Source organism: Hyperolius riggenbachi, chromosome 6 (genome assembly GCF_040937935.1).
Source record: "Hyperolius riggenbachi isolate aHypRig1 chromosome 6, aHypRig1.pri, whole genome shotgun sequence".
Taxonomy (NCBI): Eukaryota; Metazoa; Chordata; class Amphibia; order Anura; family Hyperoliidae; genus Hyperolius; species Hyperolius riggenbachi.
The window spans coordinates 224,256,803-224,276,804 of NC_090651.1; the positions used below are offsets into that span (position 1 = coordinate 224,256,803).

A 20,002-nucleotide genomic window follows, 5' to 3' on the forward strand; every position below is an offset into this window, starting at 1 on the left:
TTTGGACAGCAGTGGCTTCCTCTGTGGTATCCTCTTGTGAAATCCAATCTTGTTTAGTGTTTTATGTATAGTAGATTCACTAACAGGGATGTTAGCATATGCCAGAGACTTTTGTAAGTCTTTAGCTGTCACTCTAGGATTCTTCTTCACCTCATTGAGCATTCTGCGCTGCGCTCCTGCAATCATCTTTACAGGATGGCCATTCCTAGGAAGAGTAGCAGCAGTGCTGATCTTTCTTAATTTATAGACAATTTGTCTTACTGTGGAGTGATGAACAGCAAGGCTTTTGAAAATACTTTTATAACCCTTTCCAGCTTTAAGCAAGTCAACCATTCTTAAAGAAACACTGAAGCCAGTTTAAAAATGGCTTTTTCCCTTTTATTTATTTGAGGCATGTTTGCCCCTGTTAAAACGCTGCTATCCCGCGACAGAACGAGGGGTCTTTACCCCCCACATCCCCCCTGCAAAATCCACGACTTTCTTGGTCGTGGATTTTGCTGCTCAAGGAGGCAGAGCTTTCGGCTGCAGCTCTGCCTCCATGCGAGTCTATCAGCCAGCAGATCTCCGCCTCTCCCCTGCCCCTCTCAGTGAAGGAAGACAGAGGGGCGGGGGAGAGGCGGAGATACGCACTGATAGACGCGTGTAGAGGCAGAGCGGCTGCTGAGAGCTCTGCATCTACAGGAAGCGCTCCCCGAGTGTGCCCCAGGGGATGTGGGGGGTAAAGACCCCTTGTTCTGCCACGGGATAGCAGCGTTTTAACAGGGGCAAACATGCCTCAGATAAACATAAGGTAAAAAGCTGTTTTTAAACTGGCTTCAGAGTCTCTTTAATTGTAGGTCTTATAAGAGCTCTTTTGTGCAAGGCATCAGTCACATCAGGCAATGCTTCTTGGGAAAAGCAAACCCAAAACTGGTGTGTGGTTTTTTTATAGGGCAGGGCAGCTGTAATCAACACCTCCAATCTCATCTCATTGATTGGACTCCAGTTGGCTGACACCTCACTCCAACTAGCTCTTGGGAGGAGATGTCATTATTCTAGGATTCACATACTTTTTCCACCTGCACTGTGACTGGTTACATGGTGTGTTCAATAAAAAAAAAAACACGGAAACATTTATTTATTTGTGTGGTATTAGTTTAAGCAGACTGTAAGTGTCTATTGTTGTCACTTAGATGAAGATCAGATCACATTGTATGACTAATTTGTGCAGAAATCCATATAATTCCAAAGGGTTTACATTATTTTTATTGCTACTGTATTTGTTGCAGACTAATTTCTTATTTCAGCCTCTCACTTTACTTGTTAAAGTAAACAGTGCTTCATCTGAGCTGTAGTCAGTTTGTCAGTTTTATTACCTGGTTAGAACAGACGTCATTGTCACAGTCATAGACACATCTTCCATAGGGACCTGTCCTCAATGCCTCAGTCAGTGATTCTATGTCATATACCCCATTGCTGCACACGACAGATGTAGGCCAACTAAAGCATCCCTAGAAAGCATAAAGGAGAAAAGTTTCCATTATTCAGAGAGGATGTAAATCCACTAGTACAGGGAAGAGGGAAAAAAGCTACCGTATTTGGTATTATTATTATCATTATTCTTAAGTATTACCTAGTACAGTGGTTCCCAACCTTTTTGAAGTCGTGACACATCAAACCAAACGTTCAGATCTCCGTGACACGTAGACTAAATGCATGTAATGAGAGACAGCGTTTCCCCACTAAATGCACATAAGAGACAGCGTTTCACCAGTAAATGCAGGTAATGACAGACAGCCTTTCACCAGTAAATGCACGTAATGAGAGACAGCGTTTCCCCAGTAAATGCACATAATAAAAGACCTCTTTTCACCAGTAAATGCACATAATAAGAGACAGCTTTTCACCAGTAAATTCACATAATAAGAGACAGCTTTTCACCAGTAAATGCACATAAGAGACAGCTTTTCACCAGTAAATTCACATAATAAGAGACAGCTTTTCACCAGTAAATGCACATAATAAGAGACAGCTTTTCACCAGTAAATTCACATAATAAGAGACAGCTTTTCACCAGTAAATGCACATAATAAGAGACAGCTTTTCACCAGTAAATTCACATAATAAGAGACATCTTTTCACCAGTAAATGCACATAATAAGAGACAGCTTTTCACCAGTAAATTCACATAATAAGAGACAGCTTTTCACCAGTAAATGCACATAATAAGAGACAGCTTTTCACCAGTAAATGCACATAATGACAAACAGCCAGTTGTCCCCAGTATATGTAGCCAGGGATATATGTGCCCAGTATATGTAGCCAGGGATATATGTGCCCAGTATATGTAGCCAGGGGTATATGTGCCCAGGATATGTAGGCAGGGGTATATGTGCCCAGGATATGTAGCCAGGGGTATATGTGCCCAGGATATGTAGGCAGGGGTATATGGGCCCAGGATATGTAGGCAGGGGTATATGTCCCCAGTATATGTAGGCAGGGGTATATGTGCCCAGTATATGTAGCCAGGGGTATATGTCCCCAGTATATGTAGCCAGGGGTATATGTGCCCAGTATATGTAGGCAGGGGTATATGTCCCCAGTATATGTAGGCAGGGGTATATGTCCCCAGTATATGTAGGCAGGGGTATATGTCCCCAGTATATGTAGGCAGGGGTATATGTCCCCAGTATATGTAGGCAGGTGTATATGTCCCCAGTATATGTAGGCAGGTGTATATGTCCCCAGTATATGTAGGCAGGTGTATATGTCCCCAGTATATGTAGCCAGAGGTATATGTCCCCAGTATATGTAGCCAGGGGTATATGTCCCCAGTATATGTAGCCAGGGGTATATGTCCCCAGTATATGTAGGCAGGTGTATATGTCCACAGTATATGTAGGCAGGTGTATATGTCCCCGGTATATGTCCCCAGTATATGTAGCCAGAGGTATATGTCCCCAGTATATGTAGCCAGGGGTATATGTCCCCAGTATATGTAGGCAGGTGTATATGTCCCCAGTATATGTAGGCAGGTGTATATGTCCCCAGTATATGTAGGCAGGTGTATATGTCCCCAGTATATGTAGCCAGAGGTATATGTCCCCAGTATATGTAGCCAGGGGTATATGTCCCCAGTATATGTAGCCAGAGGTATATGTCCCCAGTATATGTAGCCAGGGGTATATGTCCCCAGTATATGTAGGCAGGTGTATATGTCCCCAGTATATGTAGGCAGGTGTATATGTCCCCAGTATATGTAGGCAGGTGTATATGTCCCCAGTATATGTAGCCAGAGGTATATGTCCCCAGTATATGTAGCCAGGGGTATATGTCCCCAGTATATGTAGGCAGGTGTATATGTCCACAGTATATGTAGGCAGGTGTATATAGGTCCCCGGTATATGTAGTCAGGGGTATATGTAGCCAGGGATATATGTGCCCAGAATATGTAGCCAGGTGCCCCCCCAGGAGGAGAGAGCGAGGGAAGGAGAGCGGCACCTCAGGGTGCTCTCGCTCTCTCCTCCGGAACGAAGTGAGGTGGCTGGCAGAGGGGCGGAACTTACCTTCCGTGTCTCTGTCCCGTCTGGTCTCGTCGCCGGCGCGGGATGATTTGCCGCTACTCTGGCCTGATCCAAACCAGAGCAGCGGCTGCAGAGCCAGAACTTCCAGCCGGCGCATGGAGCGACACGGAAGGTAAGTCCCGCCCACTGCCAAGTGCCGCCAGCCCGCCACAGTTAGTATCGGAGGGGAGAGTGAGGGAGGCAGAGCACCCTAAGGTGAGAGAAGGGGGGGAGATGGCCCCCTTCTCCACCGCTGCCCACAGTTCTTCTCCCTCCACTGCGCTGCTCCCCTCCGAGAGCCGCGACACATACCCAAAGCTGCCGCGACACATGTATGTGTCGCGGCACATGGGTTGGGAACCACTGACCTAGTAGATTCAAGATTCAAGCACTTTATTGCCTTTATGTAACAAATACTTTTCATGACAGCCAACAAGGTGAATAAGGGGAATAATGACAGCCCCCAAGGTGTATTAGAATTAGATACAGACAAATAAGATCTGCACAGTGTTTGAGGGGGCAGTAAAGAAGAGCTGTCCGGATCAAATTGTAGTAACAACTCCTGTCTCACATGCTGATCATAGCATTTTTCCTCGGGCTTGATTCATTAAGTTGCGCTGCACTACCGGAGTTAAAAATCAGCTATGCGCGGTAGTGCTGCGTATTGAGCGCTCCTTCCTAGTTACGGCAGCTCCTTTCATCTGCCGTGAGATGTGAAGTAGCGCGACCGCGATACTTCACTAGCACGGCCGCTACTACGCAACATAGTAGCAGCCACGCTAGTGCAGTATCGAGGTCTCGCTAATTCATATCTCGCGGCTGCTACTACGTAAAGTAGTACCACAGTACTACTGATGTAACGTAGTAGCAGCCACGCTAGTCAAGTATTACGGTCATGCTACTTCATCTTACGGCAGATGAAAGGAGTGCCCGTAACTTGGAAGGAGAGCGTGTAATTTAGGAGTGCACGCTATGCAACACTACCGTGCACAGCGTGCGCATGTGGAATTTTTAAGTCACGCTACTAGAGCAGTGCAACTTAATGAATGGCAAGCCCATCATGAGGTGGGTAAACTACTTATCGACGTCTTGCGATGGACAGTGTCACTCCCGCACCAAAACAACTAAAAAGAGAAAGAACCCCCCTAGACATTGGTACACTGCACACATAGATTAGAGGTAAAGTCACCCACTTGTGAGTAAGGTATAGAAATTTACCGTACTTTAAGTTCCAACCATAAATCTGAGAACAATTAGTTCTGCTTAAAACATTTAAAGACCAGACACAGAACATTTATGTTGCGCTTTTCTCCTGGCGGACTCAAAGCACCAGAGCACGCTCAGTAGGCAGTAGCAGTGTGTAGGGAGCCCTGCCCAAAGCCTCCTTATCGGATAACTGCTGGCTTACTGAATAGGAAGAGCCCATATTCAAACACCGGTCTACTGTGTCAGAGGCAGTACACTATCCAGCCACATGGTAGAGCCATACAGACCCCTACCACATAGCAGCACACAATGCTATACAATACAGTTTAGCAGCTGACCCCAGAAGTGTTAAAAGGTTAATGTGACCGGAGTCATATACAGTATTTCCAATTTTACACACAGTCAAAGTGCAAGTGCACATGTAGGCAATGATTCAAAAAGGTGCATACAACCAATCAATACATTTAAATAGTGCATTCAATCAATATATATAGTAGCAACTAATCCTCCAAACCATATACAGTGTGTAGCAGGCAGCAGCTATCATGGCTACCTGTGCTGGTGGGTGTGGCCCAGAAATCCTCCACTTGCGTCCATCCAGGCACTGGAATGTGGCCTCGCAAATCACTTGCCTGGGATGGACATGACAGTTGGATCAGCATGGACAAGCATTCCAGAACATGGAATTAAAGTAGGAGTCCCTTCCCTGTACTACTCTGCCTATCGGGAATAGAGGGTGCATAAGCAGACAAGCTGGTGACACTGTGTTTATAGCTCTAGGCCTGAAATAAACATAGACTTCAGGTACATTTTGCTTTCTATGTGACCATGGGGCAAAGGTTCACAGCCTACATTGGCTGACCAAGGGATAGATGTGCAAGTGTATCTGATACACATGCATGAATCGAATCAATCTGTTAAACAGAGGACTCTGTGGTCAGAAAGTGAACACACTTTCAACCACCGTCAATGCTTATGTACAGAATAAGGGAAATGCAGACATTACCAAACCAGATTGTAAGAGGAACACACATTTATCTCCCAGTTTCTCTGTCACACAAACCTGAGCAGATGTCAGATTTTCTCCACTACAAAGAGAAGGGAAGAAAAGGGAGTGGAGCACTGTAGCCGTCTGCCCAGCAGATGCATTGTAAAGGTCTTGTGTTTGGCTCCCGCCAGACGGCACGGGTCTTTTGTATGAGGAAAGTCAAATTCTGCTTCAGTTTCCATCCTCCCCCATTCAGCCCCACTTTTCAGGCCTATTCAGTCTCTTGCATTTATGCTGGAGGTTTGGCCTGGATTCAGGGAGCAGATGGCAATCTTCTGAGCAGCCGGCTTCCAACAAAAGATAACTTAATAGCTAGCCCTTATATGCTGTCCTTTGTAAGGGGACTTTACCTCTTCTCAGGCCCAAAATGACATGTGTACACATGGTTTCATCTGTAGGTATTAACATATTTTCTCCATTGACATGTTTAATAAGTATTGAGTTTGTACGGGAAGAATTTAGCTATGAGAATGAACACCTGAAGAATTCCTCTCCTCATACAGAATAGAAAAGTAAGATGTCTTAAAGGAAACCATACATAGCCGGGGCTTCCTCCAGCCCCATGTGCACGGATGGCTCCCACGCCGCCATCCTCAGTTTTCTCCAGCTCCGGTACCGGGTCCTGTAACTTTGGCCAGTCACAGCCAGTCTGATGTAAGAGAAGTGCGCTCTCTATGTATCTCTCCGGCAGCTGCCAGAGAGATACGTAGAGGGCGCACTTCTCTTGCGCAGACTGACAGAACTTACGGGACTTGGTACCGGCGCTGGAGAAGACGGAGGAAAGCGGCATGGGAGGATCAGGTTTTTTTTCACTAAGTGCGATCTTTCTGTAATTTGATAGATCGAAACTAATCTGAAGGTAACTATCGATTATTCACATTTAATGAACGATTCTTTCCTCAAATTTGGTCTTAAAGCGGATCCGAGATGAATAACTTACTATAACAACAGAGTAACCAAGCAGCTCAGGGTGACCCAAACTACTAGGAATGTATAGGGGGATAAAAGGAACCAAAAAGCCCTCCTACTAAAAAAGCAAAGCTTGGTGTAATTGCCTTCTATAACAAGTAACTTGTCTATATATCTTATCTAAAGTTTAGATAGTTTACACAGCAAATCTAGCTGCAAACAGCTTTAATGGAATATGATCATTTCTTCCTGAGATACAATGACAGCAGCCATGTTGTTTGTAAACATTACAAACAGGCAAGCTTATCTGCATCTTTCATCTTGTGAAAAAAAACCTAATCCCCCCTCCTCCTCCCCTCTGCCTCTGAAATCTCTGGCTAGTAATACCTCCCCCCCTCCTGCCCAGACTGAGCTCTCATGAGCCCTTGCTACTGTCTGAAAATGCCAAGGCTCTCTGAAAAACAGTGGGCGGGGCTTGTTTAGTTTATAGGCAATTAGAGTATTAAAACAAAAACAAAAAAGTATTTGGCTTGAGGAATGCCCTATAAACAATAGAAAAGGAACACAATTATGTAAAGAGTAAAAGTTCATCTCGGATCCACTTTAACCATTTCAGCCTGCAGGGATTTTTCACCTTATGCATGTAACGATTGGTGTCAGCGAGAACAGATTTCTCTGATCATTGGTGATCTGCAGTATCACCAATAATACAGATGCTATACCTGATTATGTGTGATCTGCAGAATCACCAATAATACTAGTATAGCCAGAACCAGGACAACCAATGTAATGATAGGTGCTTGGTGCAACAGTAATGTTAGAGATACTCGTTCTCCCAGAGGAGCTGGGAGAGGAGAATATCTCAATATAACAGATGAGAACCAACTCCAGCAAGCTGGAGATGTAGACAGTAGTGAAATAGATCTCCAGAGGAGCGGGTAGAAATATACTGAACAAGTGTACTGATCACCCGAGGAGCGGGTGATTCAGACTATACTGAAGCCACTACTACCTGAGGAGCAAGCAGAGGAGATAATATAGTAGTGACTATTCACCTGAGGAGCAGGTGATTAAGACTTTACTGCAGCTAACGACCACCTGAGGAGCAGGTGATTCAGACTGTACTGAAGCTACCGATCACCTGAGGAGCAGGTGATTCAGACTGTACTGCAGCTACTGACCACCTGAGGAGCAGGTGATTAAGACTGTACTGAAACTACTGATCACCTGAGGAGTAGGTGATACTAGCAGAGGATCCCTCACCAGTGACTAACTCACTGGCGAGGACAGGAAGGTCAGACAATCAGGTTTGGCAACAGGCAGACAGAGACGGTACAGAGACAGGAAGCTAAATCAGAGTAGTAATTCAGGCAGAGTCGGCAACTATATCAGATAGGCAAAGGTACAGAATCAGTGAGCAGAAGAATAGTCAAGCTAGCAGAAGGTCATAACAAATAATACAATTCAATTAGTACTTTAAGCTATCAACAGAATCTGGCTAAGTGTGGATCCCCAGCTCCAGCTGGTTCTAGCACACTTTGGGATCTGACTAGGTCTGAGTGCTAACACGTAGCATTTGCAACAGCAGACGCGGAGCAACTGACAGGCAGGTCCTATATATACTAAACGCGCTCCATAGCGCCACCCCAGTCACTCAGCCAATCCTGAGCATAGCTGGAGTCAGCTGACTCCCCTTCTAGATGCATAAAGGTCCTTTCGCTCGGCCCTTAGTCTATGAGCGATAGAAGGACCAGGCAAAGCACCAGCATGTAACTGTGCGGTGGAAACCGCCGGCTGCGACGCGGAGATAGCCGCCATGCCGCTTGCTGTTGCGACAGTATCTCCGCTATCCATTACAATGCATCAGCGCAATTTTCACCTCTCATTCATTTGCTAATAACTTTATTACTTCTTAACACAATTTATTGATCTATATCTTGTTTTTTCCGCCACTAATTAGGCTTTCTTTGGGTGGTACATTTTGCTAAGAATTATTTTTTTATAAATGCATTTTAACAGGATTAATAAGAAAAAAAAATGGAAAAAATGTATTATTTCTCAGTTTTTGTCCATTATAGATTTAAAATAATCCACGCTACCATAATTAAAACCTATGTATTTTATTTGCATGTTTGTCTCGGTTATGACACCATTTAAATTTTGTCCCTATCACAATGTATGGCGCCAATATTTTATTTGGAAATAAAGGTGCATTTTTTCTGTTTTGCTTCCATCACTATTTACAAGCTTATAATTTAAAAAATGTTTGTAGTATACCCCCTTCAAATGCATATTTAAAAAGTTCAGACCCTTAGGTAACTATTTATGTTGTGTTTTTTTTTTTATTGGAAATGTTTTTTTCCATAAAAAAATTTATTACGGTAATATTTTGGTGTGGGAAATAAACAGTTAATTTCTAATGTTATTATATGTGTATATTGTAATGTAAAAAATATGTAGATGTAGTTTTACTATTTGGCCACAAGATGGGCACCTTGAGGTTTGTTTTCCTCCTTGTGCTTCTCGCTAACCGGAAGCACAAGGAGGACGTGGAAAATTATATTTGCAGAAAGACTGAAGCCTCTAGTAAGAGCGCTTCGGTTTTTCTGCTGGGGTCACGGATCGGTGATCGGGAACCATTTTCCCGTTCACTGATCCCAGGGCTACCGAGGGACAGCACAGGGGCACGCCCGTGATCGCACGCTGGAGTGCGCCCGAAGCGCGGCACCGCAGCAGAGCAGCCGCTGTAGTGTGGGTGTGTGTGTGTGTTATATATATATGTGTGTGTGGGTGTGGGGGTAACGGCTCCTTCTTTCCCTTTAAGATATTCCCTAGTAATATAGTGACCTCCCTCTTTTCCACAGTTCTCTCTGGTAGTCTAGCGTCCCCTTTTCACCCCAACAGCTGCCCCTGGTAGTGTAGTGGCCCTTCCTGCTTCCTCGTTAAGGCGTTCCCTAGTAGTCTAATGATCCTCCCCTCTTACCCTGTAAACATTCCCTTATAGTCTAGTTGTACCCTCCACATTCCCTAGTGGTATAGTGGAATTCCCCCTCACCCTTTAAGAATTTCCTGGTGTCTAATGGTAGCAACTTTTTTTTCCCATTAATACCTTTTAGTTGTCACCTGCTCCCTTGCAGTCTTGTAGGTTCCCCTGCACCCCCCTTGCAGAGAACGGCAGCAGGGGCAGAATGTCTGCCTAAGTATTTCTCACCCCTCCTGGTTCTTGCACAGTATGCTCACCCCTCTTGTCTGTATGTACATCATCAAGCTGGGACACGATGCATGTTGACACAAGAGGATGGAGTTAGTGGAGAGACAACCACCACAGGAACCAGGAGTAGTGACACATACTTACCAGTCACACTACCAGCTGCTACCAAACTCTGTCAGTGGGCTGGGGGAGGGGATTGATCACCAGGGTAGTACACCTGGTTAGTTCGCCACTTGTTGCCCTTGGTGTTAGCATGTGCGCTGTGCTCATCAGATACTGCAGACTAACAATCATGTCCTTCTGCTACAACTGGTGGCTGGAGTGGACGCAATTATACTTTAAAATTGGCACAAGTAGTTAAAAAAAGTAAATTAACATTTTTATATAAAATAATAATAATCCTTCCCCTTTACACATTATCCTCCATGTGGCTAGTATAGCCAGAATGGCTAAGCAGGACAACATAGGGCTCCACAATTCTAAACAATACCAATCTGCATGGTACATGACATGGGGGACCTTGCAAGAGGGGGGCAGAAATATTTCCTCTCTCCTGCAAAGCCCATGTCAAGGGGCTCATCCCTGCTTTCACTGCCCAAGAGGAGGGGGTAACTATCACCATGCATGTGGGGATAAGTCCTAGGGCAGGACTTATGGTGGAATCTGAGAGCCTCCTTTAATAAGGGGATCTGTGGGAGAGGGGAGGTTGGCCCTGTGTGTATGCATGGTATGTACATGTGCAAAGTGTATACACAGCAGGTAGGTATGTGTGTATAGTGGCTGGCTATTTATACATGGTGAAAACTGCAATACAATTCTGTTCAAAAGCCAGCATTGTAACCATAATGGATGGCTTATGGAGGGTGATTGCTACTCACCTGCTGTGCATACTTTAGATATATCTTCTGTACTGAATATGGGCAAGTCTCCTCCACAGAACAATCCAAGCAGCGGCTACTGGCATCTTTAGGCTGGAAATAGGATAGGATTCATTATACACTGAAGTGGCTGTTTTACTGCTTTACTCCCCCCCCCCCCCCCCCCCCCCCAAAAAAAAAATCCAAATAGGTTAACTAGCTTGAGGCTTGGTACAGTGGAGAAAATTATATACCACCTGGCTGGATCATCATAGTATGGTATGTAGTGGGGCAGATTTTTGCCAAATTTAAAAACAACTATAAAGATAAAACTGAGTAAATTTACCTTGTTTTCTTTGGTGAAGTGGGAGAGTGTTCCAAAGGAAGACACCTTCAGACACCTAGACGAAGAGACAATCCTGTATTATAGCAGTTTAGTGGTTGCAGAGTTGCCTTGCAGTGCCTGAATGTTATTTCACTTCTTAACTGGTTCAGCCTACAGGTATTTTCACCTCAAGGATGGAAGCAATTTTCCCCTGTAGCGCTATTCCCATTCATTCACCAATAACTTTATCACTACTCATCTTGATGATCTATATCTTATTTTTTCGCCACGAATTAACCACTTCAGCCTTCAGTGCATCTTCACCTTATGCATCCAAGCAATTTTCACATTTCAGCGCTCCTCCCATTCATTTGGCAATAACTTTACTATTACTTATGATCTGTATCTTGTTTTTTCTGCCACCAATTAGGCTTCCTTTGCGTGGTACCTTTTGGTAAGAATTATTTTTTTCTAAATGCATTTTAACAGGAATATTAAGAAAAAGATAATTAAAAAAATCAATTTCTCAGTTTTCAGCCATTATAGTTTTAAAATAATACATGCTACCATAATTAAAACCCTTAATATTTTATTTGACCACTTATCCTGGTTATTACACCATTTAAATTATGTCCCCACTATGTATGGCGCCAATATTTTATTTGGAAATAAAGGAGCATTTTTTCAGTTTTGCATCCATCGCGATTTACAAGCCCATAATTAAAAAATAAAAGTAATCTTCCCTCTTGACATACATATTAAAAAAGTTCAGTCCCTAAGGTAACTATTTATGTTTTGTTTTTGTTTGTTGTTTTATTGTATTTTTTTTGGGTATGTATGGGAGAGTGTGGGAGGTAAGGGGTTAATTTTAAATTATGTGCAGGTCTCTTCATTAAAATAAATGGATATGTGTCATTTTACTATTTGGCCACAAGATGTCCTCAGTCATAAGCTTCCTGCGCGTGCTTTAAGTACGCAAACAGGATCTAATGCATGTAAGTGTAATTTACAGGGTTTACAAATGACCTCAGGCATCTCATTGATGCCTCAATCATTGACATGGGGACCTAGAACAACTGCGTTCCCATTCAATGATCTCTGGGCTAACATACAAAGGTAAGCACAAGCACGGGAACGCGTGCAAAAGCGAGTACGAATATCTACTCCCCTGAAGCTTAGATGAAGTTTTTAGGGCAGTAGATATACTGTAAACATTAAAGGAAACCTAAACCGAAAAAAAAAATAAGTTTCACTTACCTGGGGCATCTACCAGCCCCATGCAACTATCCTGTGCCCTCGCAGTCACTCACTGCTGCTCCAGTCCCCCGCCAGCTAGTTTCCTTTTTGCCGACTTGGAGTCGGCGGGCCGCCATGCGTACATTTGCATGCATTCCCGCTGGTGCAGAAAGCTATCGCGGTCATTAACACATACATTTTTACACGTTGGAGGTGCAATGTGTAAAAATTTACGCGTTGCACCTCCAACGCGTAAAAATGTATGTGTTCATGTCCGCGATAGCTTTCTGCACCAGCGGGAATGCGTGTAAATGTATGCGTGCCGGCCTGCCGACTCAGAGTCAGCAAAAACGAAACTAGCTGGTGGCGGGGGACCGGAGCAGCAATGAGTGACTACGAGGGCACAGGATGGCTGCAGGGGGCTGGTAGGTTTTTCGGTTTAGGTTTCCTTTAAGTGGTTAAGCTTTTTGTGGGAGATACTTGTTTTCAGTAATTACTTTATTTTCTATGCATTTTATAGACAAATACAAAAAAAAGAAAAAGAAAAAATACACTATTTCTCCAATTCCATCACCTTTAGTTTTAAAATAAGCAATGCTACTCTAAATAAAACCCACCCATTTTATTTGCCCATTAGTCCCGGCTATCACAACATTTAAATTATGTTCCTGGTACAATGTATGGTGCCAAAATATTATTTGGAAATAAAGGTGTATTTTTTTGTTTTGGTTTCTTTGTGTCCCGTCAATTATAAGCCCTCATATACTCAAATAACAGTAATATACCCTCATTACATACACATAAAAAAGTGCTAAGTCCCTAAGGCAACTATTTATGGAATTTATTTTTTTACTTTCATTTACGTTCTTTTCTGATGAATGGACTGAGCAGCTTTACAGAACAGATGATACACAAGGGGTTACAATCGCTGTCCTCTGACTGCATGAAACTGATGCTAAAAGGTGGTCTTGGCCAGCAACCAGGAGGCTAAGCTGCCTAACAACTGTATACACTTCAGTCTCCCGTGTGAAAGAGGCCTTAAGGCTCATACACATGAGCCACAGCGGTGGCTCCAGCCATAAAAAAACACACGGCGCACAGAGGGACACAGATTCGGCGGAAGCTGTCGCCGAAGGTTCCTCCCTCCCGCCGGTAGCTCCATACATTGTGTATGGAGTAGCTGTCGCTAGTCCGCATACACACGGCGGACTAGCGACAGTTGCGTCGATGTTGCAGCGAAGTTGTGGCGACAGCTTTTGCTGGCGATTGGCCATGCCAATCGCCTGGCGACATCAGCGATGAGCGACGGTTCGGGGTGCGCGCCTCATACACGCAGGCGACCTGTCGCCGCAACACGCGTGTGCCACGTGGTTGCGGCGACAGTTGTAGCCCGTGTGTATGGCCTATTAGGGCCCTTTTATACATAATGCGTTGGTATGCGTTAGTATGCTTTTTTCACCACAGCAGTGCCTTGTGAGAAAGCTGTCACTTAGAATGCGTATAGTGGGAATTGAGGCGTAAGAAATTATGGACATTACTTTGAAAATCAGCTCTCTTTCAGTTATAACAGAGCCACTGATTAAGTGTAAAAGGACGCTTAAAGAGAAAGCGTAACCAAGTATTCAACTTCATCCCAATCAGTAGCTGATACCCCCTTTCCCATGAGAAATCTTTTCCTTTTCACAAACGGATCATCAGGGGCCTCTCTATGGCTGATATTGTGGTGAAACCCCTCCCACAGTGTGATGTCAGGACCAGAGTTCTGACATCACACTGTGGTAGCCTTGTTGCATTGTGGGAAATAACTGCTGTTTCAAACTACCAAACAAAACAAGCAGCATCTCCTTCCACTGACATCACCTGCCAGCAGTAAAAATGTTACCATGTGATAAATGTCAGAATGTAAATCAGGGAGAGAAAAGATTTTACAATGGGCAAACACTGACTAAATCATTTACACAATTATTGTAAAAATGAAGTACTTTTTTATTACATTATTTTCACTGGAGTCCCTCTTTAAAGGGAAGGAGGAAAGGAATTGTCTGGCCTACTCTTTTAGCAGCTATGGAAGCTGGAATTTGGTGTGAGAGCAAACTAAAGGAAAGGTCTAGGAAACTGCTGCAAACAAAAATTACAGAATCTATTTTTTTTAATGCAGCAGGAAATCGTTTACTGCTATACCTGCTCTCTTTCCTCTCTATTCCCATCCCAGTGACTGTTTTTACATTAATGGGCAGCAATTATCAAACTGTACTGAATAAGGCTTTACCACTTCCATGATTATTACAAAACTTTTATAGTTTCTGGACTTTGTTTATATATAAAATAAATTGATATGGAAATGCCCTTCTGCTGCCAATCAACACGTTTAGTTAATTCAATAAAATGTCACAAGCCCCATATACAGTACATCACTTTTTAGCAGAAACTTTAAGCTCCAGTAGCACATGAAGGATTTTCTGCCATACAGAGTGCTCCGGACAGTGGCTAGTTCTCCTCGACTGAAAGACAGCTTTGGACTCAAGACTGACTAACATTAGCACTGAAGAGGTTTCCCTGGTCCAGTGTTTCAACATAGGTACATACAACTGGACTAAACCTTTCAGGTGGTTTCGTTTCACTTTGTAAACTGGCTGAGATGAGGCAGATAGAGTCAGAGGTACCACACTGGCTCTTGCTGAGCAGGCATGCATTTCTAGCAATGCCTCCACCACCCATGCAGAATCTGGGCAGATGCACCAATGATTGGTGAATTCCTCTAGTCTAGTGCACTATATTTTCTGGCATTGGGCAATTGAATGGTGACCAGTGAGTACTAGGGAGGATCACTGAGTGCCCCCTTTTAACCATGCATGTGAAAGAAGCCTTAGTGGGTGTGCAGAATGCTAACATTTTGTTTCTGGTAGACAAGAACTTAGCATATTACTATTCAGATGAACAAGGACTTAAATGTTGTTGTTTTTTTATCTAAATGGCAAATACACTACCAACAGAGGTTGTATTTGAGTTGAATCACCAACTTATTTTATACAGACCTTTACAAATAGCACTAAACACTAACAGTTCATTCACACTTGGGGTATGTAGTGGCTGCACACTGCGGTGTGAATGAGCCTTAATTGTTCCCCAGTGGTGCACACAATCTGGTGCCCATCCATAGCACAGTCCAGGGTCAGCAATGGGAGACGCCAATTAACCCTACATATGCATTTGTACTGTTGGGCATTCTTCTAACATGCTGGGGCCACATAGAGCCCCCCACAATGCTAACATTTTTTACCTATTCTTTCCCATCCAGTAACAGACCAAGTCGATATCATGGCATGATTTGGACATCAGTGTAAAGGTACTCTCACTCTCCTTGCCCCAGTTACCCCGAACAAACGAGTGTGCAAAATGCCAGTGTCCAACCTTTACATGCACAAAAAAAGAAACAAAATATACATTTTAAAGGACGCAGAGTACAGAATTCACAACATTAATTTATCTAATCAGTAAAGGTAATAAAAGTAACACAGATATTTGTATATAATGTATACAGATAGAACACCTTAAAAGAAAAATGTCATATTGTCTAGCTCCCGGTACCTCATTTTGACCCATATCCTTATAACATTCTACTAGATTAAGGGGTCCATTTATAAAATGGTAATAAATCATTGCTTTATGCATTACCCTCACTGCGTCACATCACAGTGGTTCACAAAAGAAGTCAGTTTACTTAAAAAATGCAAAAATCTTAAATCACACCTGTCATGTTAAGAGAAAGAAAAATTAGATACTTACCCTCCTCCACTAAGCCGTTCCAGAGCACGGACCCCAGAAGCACAGTTGCACTGCCATCCACCAACAGTAGATGCCTGGAGAACAAGTGTGTTGGGTCCCCTGGACCTGTAACTGGCCGATGCCCTGTCTCAGCCAGATTGCTCCTACGGCTTCGGAAAATTACCAATAAATGCAAGAGACGGCACACAAATGGCTGCAATGATTTTGCTGTATTCAGAACAAGTGCACACTACATGTTACGGATATTACATCCTTTCTCAGGTGCAGTAGCACAGGCTTTGTCAGAAAAAGCCGAGCCTGTGCCTGTGCTACTGCACAGATGGATTGCGCATGTCTCTTTGTCTCACTGTGTGTGCAGATGCACTCACACCTGCCTGCTGCCATTCCTGAGCAAGGTCTGCACCAGTGACATCCCGATCCCACAGCTATATCATCTTTAGGACACGGTCCTAGTGTTTGCTGGACTTTCTTGGGCACCCTAAAGCCTTCTTCACAGCAACTGAATCTCTCTCATTGAAGTTTTTAATGAGCCGATAAATGTTTGATTAAAGTGTACCTGAGGCGTTACATGGAGGCTGTCATATTTATGTCCTTTTAAGCAATACCATTTGCCTGGCGGTCCTGCAGATCCTTTGCCTCCAATACTTTTAACCATAGCCCCTGAACAAGCATGCAGCAGATCAGGAGTTTCTAACAATCTTGTCAGAACTGACAAGATTAGCTGCATGCTTGTTTCTGGTGTTATCCAGACCTGGTGTTATCCAGACACTACTACAGCCAAAAAGATCAGCAGGGCTGCCATGTAACTGGTATTGTTTAAAAGAAAAGAAATATGACAGCCTTCATATCACTATCACCTCGGGTTCACTTTAAGGTGCAATCTTAGTAGCAGCAATATGTTAACTTGTGGTGCACTTTTTATGCAACGTAATAATGACTGCACAGGTTTCCTTGCAAGTAACCATCATTAACAGAGGAAGAACAATGATTTCATGCATCATTTTCCAGTCTGCTATTCTAACTCAATCAGCATGACAGAATGATCCCCAGCCTTGTGCTCATCAACACTTTCACCTGCGTTAGTGAGAAAATTACTGAAATTATCTTAGCAGGCATTTTTGTGGCAGGGCTGAAATGCAATTTTTGCAATTTATCTCATCAGTCTTCTTAACATTCTGGAGTTTATGCAAATTGCCATCATACAAATGGAAGCAGTAAACTGTGTGAAAGCCAGTATTTGTGCAATTCTCAAAACATTTGGCCATGGCTGCTCAGAACGATCAAGTAATGTATGTATTACAGTTTTTCCCCTTTCTCCTCTAGGAAGAGGGGAAGGACAAGCAGAAGAAAGTTGCAGTGTGCTGTAGCTAGAAATACCAATATCGATCGAGCCTGGCTTTCTAGCATGCCCAATTTTTAATAAGGTCTTCAGGAAGAAACCTTACTGTACACGGACAACACACAATTAATACATTCATTACACACATGCACAGAGATCAAGTAATCATTACCTCTCCAAGTCCTCCAATATAATAGTGTTTATTTTGGCCAGGACCTCTGGGCTTGAAAAGCAGGTAAGAAAGCTATGCACTTTTCAATCCCTGAGGAATTTGATCACAGTAACTGATACAAATCATTCAATCAATCCTGAGTTGAAAGATGCTACACAAAGCAGCCAATTTTAATTAGATTTACTTTAATAAATTCATTTACTGTTTTGGACATCTTTGTACTTCTTTATAAAAGTACACCACCACCCACCGCAGTTTATCAATGAAAGTTATATCATATTTTTTGATCAGTTACCATAAATTACGAAAAACTAAATTGGAAGTCATCAATTGATCTATAGAAAAGCAAAATATACATTATGTCAGGCATATTTGATCAAAATAATCATAAAAATGAATCGGGCTATGACAGTGCAAACCACCTTCATGGTCAGCGATTGGGTCCAGCTCTGTTTGTCATGGAGTACTTACAGGTTCCAAGTGCTGAATGTGCACAACATCTCCGATTACTCCAGCATCTATCAGCTCCTGAACAAGGACAGAAGGAATTAATGCCACTAACAACAAGGACGTTAAGATGTTCTTATGTAAAAATTGCTTCCTAAGACACAACAGTAGATTGTTGTTTATTTAATTAAATGACAACACTGTCAACCAATGAACTCTGAACATAGTGGGTGAACATATATTAGATTTGTCAGTCATATCTCACAGTACTAACTGGAGAACTGTAGGAGTTAATTCCAAATCTATGAAAATCTGGCAGCTACATTCAGGAATCTCTATCTTCTGCTGCACAATTTGCCGATTGCTTGGGCTCCAGTCTCTATGACATTCACATATTATGGCCACACGGCTTCTGTGACAGGGCTTCGGTTGCTTTAATTTCTGTCTCAGCAACAGGGCTGCAGTCACCATATCCACAAGCAATTTTTCAAGCAACAGTTTCATGGCGAACAATTGTTTTTGTGATATCGCATATCATCATTGATATTTAATGACATGTGACCACCCGCAGCAGTCATTCGTAGTTAACGACTGCCATGACAGATCACTGAAGGGGCAACCCTCAAGTCCCACGCAAATTACTGCGATTGCTTGAATGATCATTCATGCTTGTCGTTCATTCCTGCTGTACCCAATGGATCGAGGAATGATCATTCATCGTGTCACCGGTACTGGAGATTCCCCCATCCATCTTCTGTTGGGTACTCAACTTTCGGCCTTCTGTCATTGTGGCAGGGCTGCCATCACTTGGCTTCCTTTTACTGTGAAAGGCTTGCGATCACTTTGTCTCCTATTACTGTTACAAGGTTGGATGAGACCAGCTTCTTTCACTGTGAGAGCTAATAGCTTTGACAAGGTCACAGTAAATCAGGCTTCTGTTACCGTGACTGACTCTTGACATGCTTGCAGTGACTCAACCTGTCACAGGGAAAGAGCACGTCATTGCCGGCCTGTCAAAGTGACAAGCGCCCTAGTGACCACAGGTTTGTCATTATAAGCACCTATTAGGTTGTTTTCAACAGGAGGGGTCACTATGACTGTGCGGACATTCAAGCTTCTTTCACTGTGAAAAGGCAGCAATCACTTGGTCTCTTTTAATTGAGAGACCTACAGTGGTTTGCAAAAGTATTCGGCCCCCTTGAAATGTTCCACATTTTGTCATACTACTGCCACAAACATGAATCAATGTTATTGGAATTCCACGCGAAAGACCAATACAAAGTGGTGTACACAAGTGGAACGAAAATCATACATGATTCCAAACATTTTTTACAAATAAATAACTGCAAAGTGGGGTGTGCGTAATTATTCAGCCCCTTTGGTCTGAGTGCAGTCAGTTGCCCATAGACATTGCCTGGTGAGTGCTAATGACTAAATAGAGTGCACCTGTGTGTAATCTTATGTCAGTACAAATACAGCTGCTCTGTGACTGCCTCAGAGTTTGTCTAAAAGAATCTTGGGAGCAACAACACCATGAAGTCCAAAGAACACACCAGACAGGTCAGGGATCAAGTTATTGAGAAATTTAAAGCAGGCTTAAGCTACAAAAGGATTTCCAAAGCCTTGAACATCCCACAGAGCACTGTTCAAGCGATCATTCAGAAATGGAAGGAAAATGGCAAACTGTAAACCTACCAAGACAAGGCCGTCCACCTAAACTCACAGGCCGAACAAGGAGAGCGCTGATCAGAAATGCAGTCAAGAGGCCCATGGTGACTCTGGACGAGCTGCAGAGATCTACAGCTCAGGTGGGGGAATCTGTCCATAGGACAACTATTAGTCGTGCACTGCACAAAGTTGGCCTTTATGGAAGAGTGGCAAGAAGAAAGCCATTGTTAACAGAAAAGCATAAGAAGTCCAATTT

At 43.2% G+C, this 20,002-nt stretch overlaps 1 protein-coding gene across 5 annotated transcripts in view; it reads right to left on the reverse strand.

The window, feature by feature from the left end:
- Positions 1 to 20,002, reverse strand: part of LOC137521345 (2,7-anhydro-N-acetylneuraminate hydratase-like) — a 272,083-nt gene that overhangs the window by 133,501 nt on the left and 118,580 nt on the right. For all 5 annotated transcript variants that reach the window (XM_068240474.1, XM_068240477.1, XM_068240475.1 and 2 more), the window contains exons 8-12: positions 18,103 to 18,159; positions 15,615 to 15,745; positions 11,120 to 11,174; positions 10,795 to 10,887; positions 1,356 to 1,490 (exon numbers count right to left, since the gene is read on the reverse strand). In XM_068240474.1, the coding sequence (XP_068096575.1) occupies positions 1,356 to 1,490; positions 10,795 to 10,887; positions 11,120 to 11,174; positions 15,615 to 15,745; positions 18,103 to 18,159 (471 nt within the window). The remainder of the gene's footprint in view (positions 1 to 1,355; positions 1,491 to 10,794; positions 10,888 to 11,119; positions 11,175 to 15,614; positions 15,746 to 18,102; positions 18,160 to 20,002) is intronic.